A 15,147-nucleotide genomic window follows, 5' to 3' on the forward strand; every position below is an offset into this window, starting at 1 on the left:
AGCAAGGCTGCCCGTACCCAGGGCTTGTCTTCACGTACAGTGCTGCCGAGGCACAACTACAGTGCTTTAATAGAGATGCTACTATGCTAGGCATAATGAATCCACCTCCCCGAGAGGCGGTAGCTATGTTGGCGGGAGGAGCTCTCCAGTTGACCTAGTGCTGTCTACGTGGGGCATTAGGTGGGTATAACTACATCGCTCAGGGGGGTGAATTTTTCACACCCCCGAGGAACATAGTGATGCTGATGTACGTTTGTAGTGTAGACCTGGCCTAACAAACCCACCTGGTCTCTGGAGGTTTAAGGGCCTCCCTGATTCCTAGTGAAGAAGCACAAGGAATTAGGGTTCTTTATGGGGGACCAGGTACGTTCTGAGTGGCACCCGGAGTGTTGTGCTGGGAGCACAAAGGAGCATGGAGAAAAGCAACATCTTATTTAAGGAAGGCCCCGTATCATACCCCCTCCTGGGTGGTTCCGCGAGCTCTAACCCGCCCCAACGTCCTGCTTGCTGACCACAAGGCAGTTGCTGTGGTGAAGCTCTCAGGTTGTCTCTGATGGAGCCAGGAAGAAAAATCATTTTCTGTAGGATTTGCATTAAGTATAAAGCAGCCACTCACAGGCTGTCTCCCGGTCCATGTGCTGCCCACCCTGCTGCAGAGATACATTCCCTGAGTGGCACAGGACACTTCAGCTGGTTTATTAAAAGCATTATTAAATTATTAAAACCCCAGAGTCCGATTTTGCTTAAACACAAACCTCCATTCCAAACTGCGTACGAACTTGAAAACGTTTAGCAGGGTGCCTTGGCTGCCCAGGTGCTTGGTAACTGCTTAGATGCCACGAGAAAGGACTGAGGCTTTGTGAGAACTTCCAAAATCGACTCAGTAGCGAGGTGCATAAACAAAGCGCTTTATTGATCACTTCTGTACTGCCTGCCTGTGTCTGCGTTCACTTTCCCCCCACACACACACCTTCCCACCAGTAGGAGCGCTAGTGTAGACAGGGCTGCAGGTTCTAACCCCTGTCTTGTCTAACCCTGCACGGAGCAGCTCTAAGGTGACACGGAGGTTAGAACACCCTCAGCTGCTAGTGCTTTGTTCACACTAGAGTGCCCCCTTTTGCTAGCATGGGTAGAGCTGGATCAACGGATGCAAAGGTAGGGAATTTTAGGGAGTGCAGGGATGGAGAAAACAGAAAAGACCTAAGAGCATCCACATGAGGTGATGGAATCTCCATCATTGGAAGTTTTTAAGAGCAGGTTAGACAAACACCTGTCAGGGAAGGCCTAGATAATACTTCGTCCTGCCATGAGTGCCGGGGACTGGAGAAGTTGACCTCTCGAGGGCCCTTCCAGTTCTATGATTCTATGAGCATTGGCATAACACCCAATGCCTCGCCCCAGCAATGCATGTGTTGTGCTCACTGGAAAACCTGAGATGGATTCTCTGCTGGGTCGCCTCCCCTTTGGTTGGTCCAGAGTCCTGGGCATGAGTATGGAGGGGATGGTCCTAGGCTATCACAAGGTGCTCTTTCAAACATGCTCCTTAGCTGCCGCTCCCAGGTTGTTCACAGGCTGCTTTGGAGGCCTGGGGGACCAGAGCTGTTATCCCACAGGGATTTGGAGAATCAAAGGATGAAAGTAAATTTACCTTACCCTGATTTTCCTGCTTTATTTTTCGCACTGGGGCAGCACCTTGGGTGTCCCAGGGGAACACCCCCACCTCACACACACACACACTGCCTGCATGGTATAGCGCAACCTGCACTGTTTGCTTGTGGGTAGGGTGGGTCAAGACCCCTCTGTGCCAGATCTGCAGATGGTGTGAGTCTGGTACAGCCCCAGCAGAGCAGTAGCACATGCTTTTAGCTCTGCAGGCTCCCTGTGCGTCAGCCAAGATAGCAGCCGTCACATTCATATAGGAATGGGTTGGGCCCAATCCATCCCTGGTGGGACTCTGCGGCGCATGGCTGGCGAGGATGCATCGTATGATGCTGTTGTATGGAAGTCGCTATGCAAACCCCAGTGGTACAGCATTGGGGCGGTTGTTCTCCAGTTTCAGGAAGAGATCAGAAGCTGCTGATCACTATCACGGGACAAGGAGTGGCCGGCAAATATCAGCACTGACCGGCCTGCATCTCCACAGTAATTCAGTGAACTTCCTTGACACGGCTTAGGAGCTGAAGGAAAACCAGGGCCACACAGTCTCCGCCCTTCCCTCCCCTTCCAGTCCTTCACCGGAGGGGAGTTTTGTTTATCCCTTTCGCTTCCCCCATGGTGCAGCCCAGTTGCAGCGCTGAAATGACTGATTAAAAGGGATTTGGGCTGCCAGGAATGTGTGGCCATGTTGCCGTCCCATTGGAGGGTGGGCCCAGATGCAGAGCTGAGGGCCAGCAACCCTTGCATACTAAACTCCACCTCAGAGCTCCAGCTAACCTGGGGCAGTGCTGGGCTTAGGGAAGCGTCTCCCACTCACCCATGTTGGCTGTACCGGGGAATGTGCTGTGGAGAGCACTATGCTTTTCTCTCTTGAGCGGGAGTTATTTTTCATTAAGGACTCTTAGAATAACTGGCTTGTGGGGGCAGCGGGGCAGGGAGTCATTATGGGGGAATGTGACTGTAACTGTCTTAATTAAAGCATGGAAGAACCCAGCAGCCCCTTTGATTGAGGGGTCTGTCAGCCCCTCACCCCCCCTTCAGCTTTCTGCCTGAGCTAATGACTTCAGGTTACACACAGAGGTCACAGCTTCATAGAGCCCAGGCAGGTAAGTGGAAAAGGGGCCCATTTCCTCCCAGATGCCAACTCCACTGACTGCAACAGGGCTGCCGCAGGGGTGAATTGGGCCTCCAAATGCTTAGCAGCATGAAAGACTTGCTATTAATTCCTTCTCCAGCAAGGAGAGAGCCTCGGGAAGAGTGGGGACCTCTGCGCAGGAATGCTGCCTCCCCCCTTCATCCTCTCCCAGCAGCAGACAGGGTAGGCAATTGGAAAGAAGCCCCCTTCCCTGGGCAGCAAGAAGGGGCCGGTAAATGGAGTTTAACTGGGCAGAGGAGATCCCGAAATTTGTCCCCAGGGAGTGGCGAGCCGAGGGTTTAAATCATTCCCTTCTTTTCAAGGCATCCATCATTCTGGTTGTCAAGTTGGGGAGGTTTTGGCCGCAGTTTCTTTAGCATCCCGATGAAGAATAGGCATCTGTGAGCTATTTCAACTGGACTTTAATTTGTCTTAATGAAACTCAGAGCAGTCATCCCACCTGGCCCCTCTTTTGCTGCTACCGCGTAAATCAGTGGACGGCGATCCCCCACATACCAGCTCCATCCCCTTAGAAAACAAACCGGGCCCAGTCTCAGCTGGGGATTTCGATGGGTGTTCTTTCCTAGCCTCCAGATGTTAAACATTCCGATCCGCCAACAACAACTTACTAAGGAAAGGGGGAGAGGAAAGAGGGGGAAGAAGAAAATAAAAAGTTTGGGCAAAGTGGCAGAACTGCAGATGAAACTGGCAAGTGACTGAGCTCTCCATGGAGATCAGTGGGCCAATGGCAAGGATGGAAGCTGTTTATAGGGGAGGAGCGTCTCCATAGCATCCAGCGAAGCCTTTTTGAGCAGCTACTTAATGACAGTCATTCTGCTGCTTACAAATCACTGCAGCTCTGCAATAAAGGAGCTCTGGCAGAGCTTTGGGTAATAATTTATCCAAGGGGGGGAAAAGTAGAAATTCCCTTTTTTCCAGAACATTCCTGCTGAGCTGTGAACTTTGGAAGCCGTGGGACTGTGATAAGGATCAGGTAAGGACCCCAGACATATTTAGTGAGTTTGTTTTTGTGGCAAATGCATTTAGCTTTATTTCTGCAGCCCAGGACATTGGAAAGTGCAGATATTTTTTCTGCTGCTGAAGGTGTCATACCGGCTAACCTAATCAAGGCCGTAAGTAAGAGAATTTATTTGAAAGTTAATGGGTAACTACGCCATCGTTTTGGGTTTTTTTTTTACTTGCAGGTGTATTTAGACAGAGCATTTCTTTTTCCCACTGCACAAAAGTATTCTAGAATTTTAATGGGTTGGGGCAGTCACACCTCAGATTTTTGTTTAGTTTTGCACCTTTTGTGTGTTAAAGAGAGGGTGACTCTGTTGCAAATCGTCACTTGCTGGGAGTTCCTGGATTGTTACTTTTTTCTTTTTTTTTTAATTTCGAATCTCCAGCATTTTATCTTAGTTATTTAACAGCGACATTATCCAAATCAGACACCAGCAGAATTTACCATTCCATCTGGCTGTTAGCTTGGCACAGAAGAGATGCTACACACCTCTTTGGCCTGAAATAACATTTGTATTCTAATCGGGACTGCATTTCTCTTTGGAAGAAATACACAGTTATGACTGCCAAAGCAGTCAAAGGGATTTAGATGCATCTTCCATTAAAATTAATTGCTGCTATACCTCTAAATCCCCTGGGTTGCTATACATATCTTTATACACCTGTTGTTTTCAAAGATGGCAGGGCCCTGCATAAAGAAAAAAATGAAATGCAACGAGGAAATGGAAGTTAGTAATCTAGGAAATACTCAGGGCACTTTGACAAATGCAGGAGGCTATTATTTTGATTTGTCACCCATGGAATTAAAGTCCACCAAGAAAAGTGTTAACACGCAGAAGGAGGTACAAGTCTCTGGTTTGGTGTAATACTCTCATGGTAATTCTAATACAATGTCAATAGCATCAAAGCTGCTTGGATTCTGGTGATTCAGAAGATAGCTTGCTGTAAATGGCACAAGTGAACTCCATCTGCCTTGTGTGGGAGGTTGAATGGAGAAGGGAGACTCAGCCATCCCTGGCGTGACTTTGGTGTCGTCTGCAGAGGCACACCAGGGATAAATGGAGCCAGGCTCTTTGTGGGCGTCAGGTTGAAAACCTGTTGACTATTGTGAGTTGCCTGTTTGTCAGGGATCTTGAATCTCTTCCTGTTGTTCTTGCAGGATCGCCCCTTTCCCCCCTCCCATCCCCCACCTCGGTTCACCCCACACCTCCTGAATGTTGGACCTGCCCATTCTGGCCTCCCCAGACATGGCTGACAGCTGGTTGAACCTCCAGTCAGAGGAAGAAAGAGGGCAGGAAAGCAGCATGGGGGACTCTGCCAACCTGGACGACAGCCTGACCAGCCTACAGTGGCTTCAAGAGTTTTCCATCATCAATGCCAACGTGGGCAAGTCTTCCTCTTCTCCTAGCAGCTCGGACCCTCATGGCTACCACAAGATCCCTGGCTCTGCTGCTCCTTGCTCCCCCTTGGCTGCTGACCCAGCTTGCATTGGGATGCCCCACACCCCCGGCAAGCCCATTTCATCTTCCACCTCCAGGACTACTCACCTGGGGATGGGCATGCAGGCCCAGCCCTTGGACGACATAGATTACAAGACCAACCCTCATGTGAAGCCCCCTTACTCCTACGCGACGCTCATCTGCATGGCCATGGAAGCCAGCAAGAAAACCAAAATCACCCTTTCGGCCATCTACAAATGGATTACGGACAACTTCTGCTACTTCAGACACGCTGACCCCACCTGGCAGGTAGGGATCCCAAAGAGCCACCGTCCCTCCCTCTCTGCATCTGTCCCTAAAGATAGGCATGTGCAGCCTGCTGGTGGGGTTGGGGCGGACTTGCCCTAGCTGATCAGACACTGCAGTAATGGTGCCAGTAGAAGAACATGGGCAAATAGATGAAGTCAGGTATTCCTCAAGAGCTCCGGCTCCAAACTGGCCCAGAGCAGTACAAGAAGGGTCAATGCCCACCATGTTCCAACATTGTGCGTCTAGCATCCATTTCTTTCTTTCTTTCTTTCTTTCTTTCTTTCTTTCTTTCTTTCTTTCTTTCTTTCTTCAGGATGCAATTAATGACTTTTGGTGTGTTTCTTGCCCAGGTCTTTTGCCTTGAGTGAACATTCTGCAGCACACAGAAGCTGCTGTCAATGAGACCATAGCCCAATATAAACAGGAATTTACCCTTGTAAAAGTTAGCGATTATCTATCACTCCTCCAGTGCTGGACAGAGACTGAGATTGGCGACAAAAGGACAAATTCTCCTCTGTTACATCAGCACACTTCAGTGGTGCTGCACCAGTGTACTGGAGAAGAGAATTTGGCTCAGAGAGCACAGAAAGGAGAGGAGAGGGACAGGGGGAAAGAAAAAGACAGTGGAGGGGAGGGGATGAGATTGGGGAACAATGACAAAGGGAGGATGGGAAAACGGAGAACGAGTTGAAGGGGGATTGTATCTGATGTGTTTAACTTCTATATCAGGATCAGAGACCCCAGGGAGGCTCCCTTATTCCAGAGATTAGAAACCCAACAGTGCCTTGAAAGGTGGCTTTGACCAAGCGAGCTATTGGCCGCAGTGAGATGCCCATTATCCCGCGATAGGCCACTGCCATTTTGATGATACTGAAAGGTACAAATTCTGCTGTAAGTGGTTGAAACTCCTCCCTGCCGCTTGACGGCGCTCCCATTGGGAGCATCTCCATCCCTGAGCACCACCTCCTTGTTCTCTTCAGACGTATGAGCTGGCAGCCCTAAAACTGAGGACTCGTTTCTTCAGTCCCCTGGTGGATCAGTGAATTCATCAGATCTCTGAGCCAGCAATTTCTACAGACACAAAGGAAAAGATCTAGGGGAAGGGTTAATACCTTCATGTAGAAAATCCCTGATCATCAGTGTTTAGATCTGCAAACACCATTTCTTTCCAATGTATAGCACAATGGAAAAGCTGTGCCCCCTTTCAGTACAGAGCATCGTATTCTCCAGGGGCTTGTGGCATGAGGAAGAGGAAAGGTTTCATCACTGTGATGAGAGCCCTGAGCCTCAGTGTTCCTTTGTCTTGCCTTCCTTCTGCCAATGGAAAAACATGTCCAGAGGCAGCTTCCTTTGCCTTCTGTTCAAAGGAGGAACAACTTCCCTAGATTGCTGGAGATCATCATAACAAAGATAATGATAAGTAACACCCTGCACTCCTTTCAAGACTGAACCTTGCCCTAAACTGGCTGCAGCCTGGGAGTTAACCTGAAGATGTTCCCCAAGCTGGTGGGGGGAATCACTGGACCAGGTTCATCTCTGGTCACAAAGCCACTTTAGGCCCCCTAGGGAACATTTTCATCACAAGGACCTTCCCCACCTACACTGGCTCCGTGCCCTCCCCTCCCTGGAACTCCTGGCACAGGAGGCGTTCCAAGGGTGCGTCATGTGCAGGAGGAGGCGTGGCCAGGCTGTTCCCACACCCTGGTTAATCCCAGGCTGCTGCAAGGGCCATATTGGCCATGGCAGGCAGGGTGCCAATTGAGTGTTGCCCTCGCCTGCGCTAGGGACTGAGGTGGCCCTGGCAACCCCAGGATAGGAGAGGTTCAAGCGCCTGTTGGAGCCTACGCTGGTCTCTGCAGCAGCACTGGAGTGAATCAGGCCCATCAAACCCGGGTTCTCAAGGCAGTGGGCACTGGCCAGTCACAGATGAAATGGCTGCAAAATCCAGTTTCCACGGTTCAGCTGCCTGCTTACCACATTAACGTGCCAGCTCCTTCCGGCTGTCGACCGTCCTTTTAAGAACTTCGCGAACAAGGAGACCAGACCTGCCCTGCTCAGGACCTGACTCCAGAATTGTTCTGGGTTTAAACAAAATCAGTCTGACAAAACAAGGAGTTGCACCCAGGTGGAGGTTAGCTAAGCCTGGCAACAGCCATGGGACCATGCCTAGATCAACCAGTGCCCACTGCCTCCCATTCAACCTCACCCGCTCTACACCGGAGTGAATCCTGGACATCTCCAACCTCCACCTTGTGCTTGTGCTAGCGCCCCAATCTCCATTGCGGGCTGGCACATGCACCGCCAAATGGGAGGGAGCAGCAGTAACTGGTTCTGCTCTCACTTACTCCGTAAATTGGGAGCAGTTCTATTGGAGCCGGCAGGGTCACACTCAGGGTATGAGTGCTGGTAGAGTAGGGCGGAGTACAGTCACAAAGGCTGCGAGCACCAGCGATTGAGGGAAACTCACCTCGATAAAGAACCGCCACAAATAAGAGTTCTTGTCAGTTTACATCCGCTAGAATTAGCAAGTCAGCGGTCTTGGGCACTGGGGAACATATACAAGAGCAGGGAGGCAAGTAGTAGTATTTTGACTTCTCCTCCGAATTCTGGATAATTAGCATATTTTCAATTAAATGGGTTTATAAAAAAAAAAAAGTTCTCAATCCCTCTCCGCAAAGATGCAGGTGGTTAGCTTGCTTGTTGGAATGATAAATATGCTAACTGGCTGGGTAATAATCAACTGCAGGCAAGCCAGGCTGAATGAAATTTGGGGCTGGGGGTGGAGAATTTGGCTTGGAATTCTCTGACCTTTGTAAAATTTCATTAAACAGTAAATTCTGAATCCCTGGAGTCTGGAATGTTTGCTGGATTCCCCTCCCCCCCTTTCTTTCCTAGTCTCCCACCATAACTGTGTTCTCATCCCTCTACCCCAATTCCTGTAAGTGGAGACAGACTCAAAAGGTCATGCCACCCATACGCAGGGGGAGATGGATAGATTCCTGTGGGAGCTGCATGCTTTGGAGAGGAGCCAACTTGCCCAGGGAGTTTCAGCCTGGAGGAGGGGTGTTGGTTTTTTGTAGTGTTTTTTTTTTTTTTTTTTTGTAAGGTCTCCAGGCATTCAAGCTTTGTTTTTGCTATCCGGCAATACGGATTATGGATGAATAAGCATAAAGATATCCAGGCAACATTTAAAAAAAAAAAGCCCTTCACCATATCCAATCTCTTTACACCCTCTTAGCTTTGTATAGTGTAACACAGCGTTATTTACCCAATAACTGAGTTTCCTTTCTGATTATGCACATCACTCTAGACATTCATGTTTTTCAGAGCAGCTCGACGGGAAGCAGAAAGTCCCTTTTCTTTTTTGCAGCTGTTTTGATTTGTGTTTAGGAAGATACGGACAGTGATTTCATACCAAGCTTTCCTAAGCCTTGCGGACAAATTCAGCAACGGTGCTCGAAATGGGAGCAATTAATGGGGGTGCAAATCCAATGCAAATGGGTGTCCGTGGCGAAGAGCAACCCCATGTCAGAGTAGGACTAATCAGCACATGGGCCTTTGCATTGAGGGCATTTCCGCATGCCTAAGTGGGATCTAGGTGCCGTGATGACACCAGAGGTAGTAGGGTATCTACACTTGGCTATTTTTGCCAATTGATTTCCCACTGTTGCTAACACTGGCACAGTTCACACCCCATCCCGCCTTTCTATGGGACTGATCCAAATTCAAGAGAAAAGACTCCCGTTGAATTCAGTGGGCTCTGGATCAGGGCCCTTGGCTCTAGCTATTTTGGATTGGTTTGGAATGGAGGTGGCTGCCTTCCCTTTGGTACTTGCACGGCTGGCCAAGGAGGTTTCTGCTCTGCCACACAACTCAGGATTTGGCCTGGGATGTGTTTTCCTGTTGCAGCCATCTCTGTCTCCCGATTGTCAGAAGCTCCCTGATGGTCCTATGTATCTTCACCCCACTGGAGGGGTTTATGTTTTGTAATGGATCGTTTACAAAGTTGCACATGTCCAACCTTGCTGTTTTCTTTTGGGTTTAGAATTCCATCCGGCACAACCTATCCTTGAACAAGTGCTTCATCAAGGTGCCGCGAGAGAAGGACGAGCCGGGGAAAGGTGGATTCTGGAAGATCGACCCTCAGTACGCAGACAGGCTCATGAATGGGGCCTTCAAGAAACGCAGGATGCCCCCTGTGCAGATCCACCCAGCCTTCACCAGCAGAGTCCAACAAGAAGCCGGGACTGTTGCCAACCAGGCAGCGTCCTCTTGGTCCAACGACAGTGTCCTGAATGTCAACATGGAGTCACAGCAGCTGCTCAAAGAGTTTGAGGAAGTCACGAGTGACCAGAATTGGAACCCAGCAGATGGGAAAATGGGCCACAAACGTAAGCAGCCATTGCCCAAACGGATGCACAAGACAGCTCGCCTCTCTAGCTCCCCCTTGCTCACCCAGGAAGAACAGACAGAGCTTGGCTCATTGAAAGGTGACTTTGACTGGGAAGCTATCTTTGATACCACCTTGAATGGTGACTTCTCCACTTTTGAGGATCTGGAGCTCACACCTCCTATTAGCCCAATAACCAGAGATGTGGACTTGACAGTGCATGGAAGACACATTGACTGTCCACAGGAATGGTGCCCAGTCGGGCAAGATCAGGTCCTAACAGAATCCAACCAGAACAACTTAGACTTTGATGAAACCTTCATGGCCACTTCTTTCCTTCAGCATCCCTGGGATGAAGAGAGAAATGATTATCTCTCAAATTCGGTCAACATGGACCAGTTGTTTGAACTCAACGACTCTTCTTTGCCCACAGACATGAGTGACTGGAGCAGTATGGGATCTTTTTTATAAGAGGCCGCTGCTGGTTAGAAGGATCAAGTTAAACCCAGGTAGACTTTATCTATTAGCAAGATACTCCCAGTGCTGCTGGAGATTACAAGGGACAAGATCTCTAGAAACGGGGACATACACTTTTATCAGCTGCAAAGTATGGTTATTCACAGAAACTCCAGAAGAAACCCAGAAGATTTGGCTGGATATATCTGAAGGCAACACATCAGGAGAAGTCTCTGCCTCTTGGGTTTCCCTAAGAGAAGAAATAACTACTTATTTTGGGACTCTGTTTTTTTAAAGAAATGTAGATTATCCTATGTTTGGTGGGAATGGAAGGAGCATATGTTCCCTCTAGGACAAAGGAGAACAGTTGCTAAGTTACATGCAAGAGCTGAGATTTCCTGATGACTTTGGACATTGTAGACCATGTGCAATTTCCTTCTCCTTCTTCTCCATTTCTCTCTCTCTCTCTCTCTCTCTCTCTCTCTTATTTTTTTTTCTGTCCAGGGATATTCCCAGGCATAACATGAGATAATTAAGTAGCAGGTAAATAAAAGTCCCTTCTGGGTTCTATAAGTTCAACCTCCCTCATGAATTGGGGCTAGGGAAGAAGACGAGATCTGTAAAATCAGATGCAAATCAGCAAGTCGGCCTCTTCAGCTGTTTTTGTATAGTCTATTATATATAAATATATATCTATTCAAAGAAACCTATATTTTTAGCACAATCAGTAGAGTAGCTTCTTGATGGGACGGCAGTGGAAATGAGGTTTTTTTCTGTGCTGTATAAAGACTAATGTTAATTGTTCTGCAAATTAAAAATGAAGCGTGTCAAATGTTTATTGTAACAAAATATGCAAAGGAAAATTCCTACATCAGAAGCAATGAATTTCTTTAAGGATCGAGAAAAGGATGAAGACAGGAGAGAAGGAGAAGAGACTTGCCTTTCTCCAGATTGTGCTCTTACTTATTTTTGTATCCTGAACTCCTTGCCTTGAGTCACGAGCGACTGTATTTGCTGTAAGGCCTAGAATGGTGTCACTGTGAACCTGCAACATTTCTGAATGATTGACGAAACAATGTTCTATTTTCTGATCAGAAACTGTGAACCGAAAGCATCCCCTTCATCAGCCTGTATGTCAGGCTCTGAACAGCCTCTGCGACGATCCAGGAGACAAATCAAGTGATGGGTGATTAAGGACCAAGCCTCCTTCTCCCTCCGCGAGACAGCTGTGATCAAACGTTGCTTAATTGTTATGTTGGGGTTTCCCATGCAGGGGGATGCTCACCAGCTCTTGGTGATTTTGTATTTTATTTAAACGAATGTTCTTGTATGGGACTAACGAAAAATGAAATCTGGATCCGGGGCTCAGTCAGGGAGTAAGAGGCCAAAGACTGTGTGTGCAACAAACATTAGTTATGAACAAAAGCAGAGTTTAGAATCCCTTCTCTGCCTTCCCTAACGTGTCCCCTTTACTCTGCTCCTCTCCTAAAGTAATAATCAGGCTGACCACTTACCATCTCCAACCTGCTGCACAAAGGTTAACCAGTTAATTCTCACAGCACCCCTGCAAGGTAAGTATTATTATCCCCATTTTACAGATGGGGGTGATGAGGCAGGGATCAATTAACTGATTTGCCCAAGGCCTAACAGCACAGCCTCGCTCCCAGTCCTGTGACCATACTGCCTCTTAAAGGTGTGAAGGGGATGCCGGCAGGCTAAAGGTTTCTCCAAAGCAGGTAGAAAATAGAAAGGCAGAGCAAGGAGAGGCAAAGTGCCTGACTCCTTTCTCGAGACGTTTAACAACCTGGGACCAGAGCCTCAGCTGGTGAAAATTGCTGTAGCTCCACTGACTTCAACAGAGCTATGCTGATTTACCTGCTGACGATCTGTCCCTAATTGGTTTGCTAATGGGAGTGTGGACAGGTATCTGCGAAATATGCATAGGCAGCAAAGAAATATTATGGTAGTTTAAAAATAAAAAATCTTGCTCAAACTTGAATTCAAGCTCTAGAGAATCAGATTCTAAGCCTCTCTGTTGGTACAGGCAATATAGTTAACATAAACTAGCTGCTAGTTAACAGAAAGACGAGGTTACTTTGGAGTGTGTTAGACTTGTTGAAAGACATAACGCTATAAACTTTTTTTGTTCGTTTGTTTAGAAACTATAGTAAGACTTTAGGAACCTTGATGTGAGCAAACTAACTTAGCTGGAGTCTAGTTGTCGTTTAAAAAAAATAGCCTGATTTAATGCTGGAAAAGACAACCCTTGTATTAACTAATGAATTAACTTGCATTCAAGGTCACAGAGGTCGGAAATGCAATGCATTGCATATGGGTTTTCAGGTACATAGGGCTAGATCCTCAGCTGGTGCAAATCGGCTTAGCTCCATTGAGGTCAATGGAGCGACTCACGCTTACAGCAGCAGAGGATGTTGACCCATTGATCTCCATACAGGCGGCTGCTGGAGTGGGGTGGAACTCTTAAGGTGTGTCTACACTTCAAAAAAAGACCTGTGGCATGGCCCAAGTCCACTGGCTTGGGCTCAGGTGGCAGGGCTAAATATTGCAGCGGGAGCCCCAACTCTGAAACCCCATGAGGGGGATGGGTCTCAGAGCCTGGGCTCCAGCCCAAGCCTGAACATCCACACTGCAATTTTTAGCCTGACAGCAAGAGTCCTACAAGCCGAAGTCGATTAACCTGGGCTCTGAGACTCATTGGCGTGAGATTTTTTTGTGCAGTGTAGATGTAACCTTAGGGTCCATGGTTTAGACAATGCTCCCCTGGATCTGGCAGACAATCAAAAGATACAAGCTGCAATGGCTGCCAAATGGCTCCAGAGGGTTGGTCCCATTCGTCCTCCATAAAAATGAGGAAGTAGGGTTGGCATTTTAACCATCTCACGTACTTAGTGAACAACCTCCAAAAAACCTCTGCAAAAACTAATGGGGGTGCCCTCCACCAGCCGGCACTGCTCCAAGAGCTGGCTGCATTTCCACCTGGTGAGATATGGCTGCGTGGCTTTCATCTCCATTCCAAGGCTACTGGTGATCAGACTGGGCCTACTCCAGTGTTTTGATTCTTTTTTGTAATGCTTCATTTTTTTTGTTTTTGTTTCTTTCTCCTGTTTTGGGGCCTGTTTCATACAGATGCTGGAAGAACTACAAAGATAAGTGTGCAATTTAACCTTTTTCATGGAAAGTTATTTACAATTAAAAAACATGTTAAATGAAAAACTGGTTTTGCCTCCTTGTTTCCCTAATGCACTGATCTTGAGTCTCTTTCTGTCTAGTACTTATATGGCCCCCATTTACCATGGCAGCCAAACCCCTCACAATATAGTTAATGCATTTATTCTCACAGCACTCCTGTGAGGTTGGCCAGTGCAGTTGTCTTCATTGTATAGATGGGGAATGGTGGCACAGAGAGGCTAAATAACTTGCCCAAGGTAAGACCGAATGTCTGTGGTGGAATAGGGACTTCAACTCTGGTTTCCCAAGTCCAGAGAGTGCCCTAACCATTGGACCATCTTTCTTCTCTTTTCATGGAAGTATAAGATTTTTAGGGATGGGAAAAGGACATCAATCTGAGGGATCAAGATGTAAAATGCAATATTATTATTATTATTTCTACTACAGTAACTAGGGGTCACAGAACATAGGGGTCACCCAATGAAATTAATAGACAGCAGGTATAAAATAAACAAAAGGAAGTATTTTTCACACAATGCACAGTCAACTTGTGGAACTCCTTGCCAGAGGATGTTGTGAAGGCCAACACCATACCACGGTTCAAAAAAGAACTAGATAAGTTCATGGAGGCTAGGTCCATCAATGACTATTAGCCAGGATGGGCAGGGATGGTGTCCCTAGCCTCTGTTTGCCAGAAGCTGGGAATGGGTGACAGGGGATGGATCATTTGATGATTACCTGTTCTATTCATTCCCTCTGGGGCACCTGGCATTGGCCACTGTCAGAAGACAGGATACTGGGCTAAATGGACCTTTGGTCTGACACAATATGGCCGTTCTTATGTTCTTAATGCCTAAGGGCTCTCATGGGTTGAGAAGAAAAGCTTGGAAATATGACCTAAGTGTGCCTGAATCTGCAGAGATCCTGCAATAGTAGCTCTGTGGAGTGTGAACTGCCTCATTCATCTTAATGGGGTGTTAACACCAAGACTCATTGGGCTGGGAGGCCTGGCTGACTTTAACCCCAGCAGAACAGTGTGTGTGTGTGCGTGTGTGCATGCAAGGGCCACCAAAGTGTCACAGGCTCAGCCCACCCAACCAGGTATGCCTCAGTTACTGGGATAAGTCCTGGGAGATGCCCCTGCTGCTGCACTTGTCTGAGGGTGGGGAGAGGGGACCCCTGCAGGGAGCAGAAACTCCTGGGAGGGAAAGTAGGGCCCCATGCCACTGCTCCAACCTCTCTGGTTTGGATGAGGGGCCCCCATGTCACTCAAAGTGAGGAGATGGGGCCACAGCAAGGGGTGGAGCCAAAAGAGGTCCTGTGTCTTGGTGGGTCTAGGCCCCCGTATTGCCTTAATCTGTCTGTACAGTATCAACACGTAGTAAGAATCAGTGCTGAAGACGTTACCATCTAACAACTAGACAAAAGGGATTATTCTCCCCAATTTACAGCTGGGGAAGTGAGGCACAGAGAGGTGAAGTGACATGCCCAAGATGATAAAGGGAGTCTGTGGCAGAGCTAGCATCTGAACCCAAATCTCCTGAGTCCTA

At 47.9% G+C, this 15,147-nt stretch overlaps 1 protein-coding gene across 2 annotated transcripts; it reads left to right on the top strand.

Moving 5' to 3' along the window:
- The first annotated feature begins 2,734 nt into the window (after positions 1-2,734).
- Positions 2,735-13,642, top strand: FOXJ1 (forkhead box J1). Of its 2 annotated transcripts, none has more exons than XM_005297526.4 (3): positions 2,735-3,785; positions 4,974-5,562; positions 9,608-13,642. In XM_005297526.4, the coding sequence occupies exons 2-3, from the start codon at positions 5,029-5,031 to the stop codon at positions 10,421-10,423; spliced, it is 1,350 nt and encodes a 449-aa protein (XP_005297583.1). In that variant the 5' UTR covers positions 2,735-3,785; positions 4,974-5,028; the 3' UTR covers positions 10,424-13,642. The 2 variants fall into 2 exon arrangements, with proteins under 2 accessions (XP_005297583.1, XP_005297584.1); XM_005297527.5 differs by having other exon boundaries at positions 3,785-3,924.
- The last annotated feature ends 1,505 nt before the right edge of the window (positions 13,643-15,147 follow it).

The sequence above is a fragment of the Chrysemys picta genome, chromosome 12 (genome assembly GCF_011386835.1).
Source record: "Chrysemys picta bellii isolate R12L10 chromosome 12, ASM1138683v2, whole genome shotgun sequence".
Classification (NCBI taxonomy): Eukaryota; Metazoa; Chordata; order Testudines; family Emydidae; genus Chrysemys; species Chrysemys picta.

Excerpts from the sequence above, each read along its gene's own strand:
- FOXJ1 (XM_005297526.4), top strand. The coding sequence starts at position 5,029 with ATGTTGGACCTGCCCATTCTGGCCTCCCCAGACATGGCTGACAGCTGG. Across the intron at positions 5,563-9,607 it reads ACGCTGACCCCACCTGGCAG|AATTCCATCCGGCACAACCT; the intron begins GTAGGGATCCCA and ends TTTTGGGTTTAG.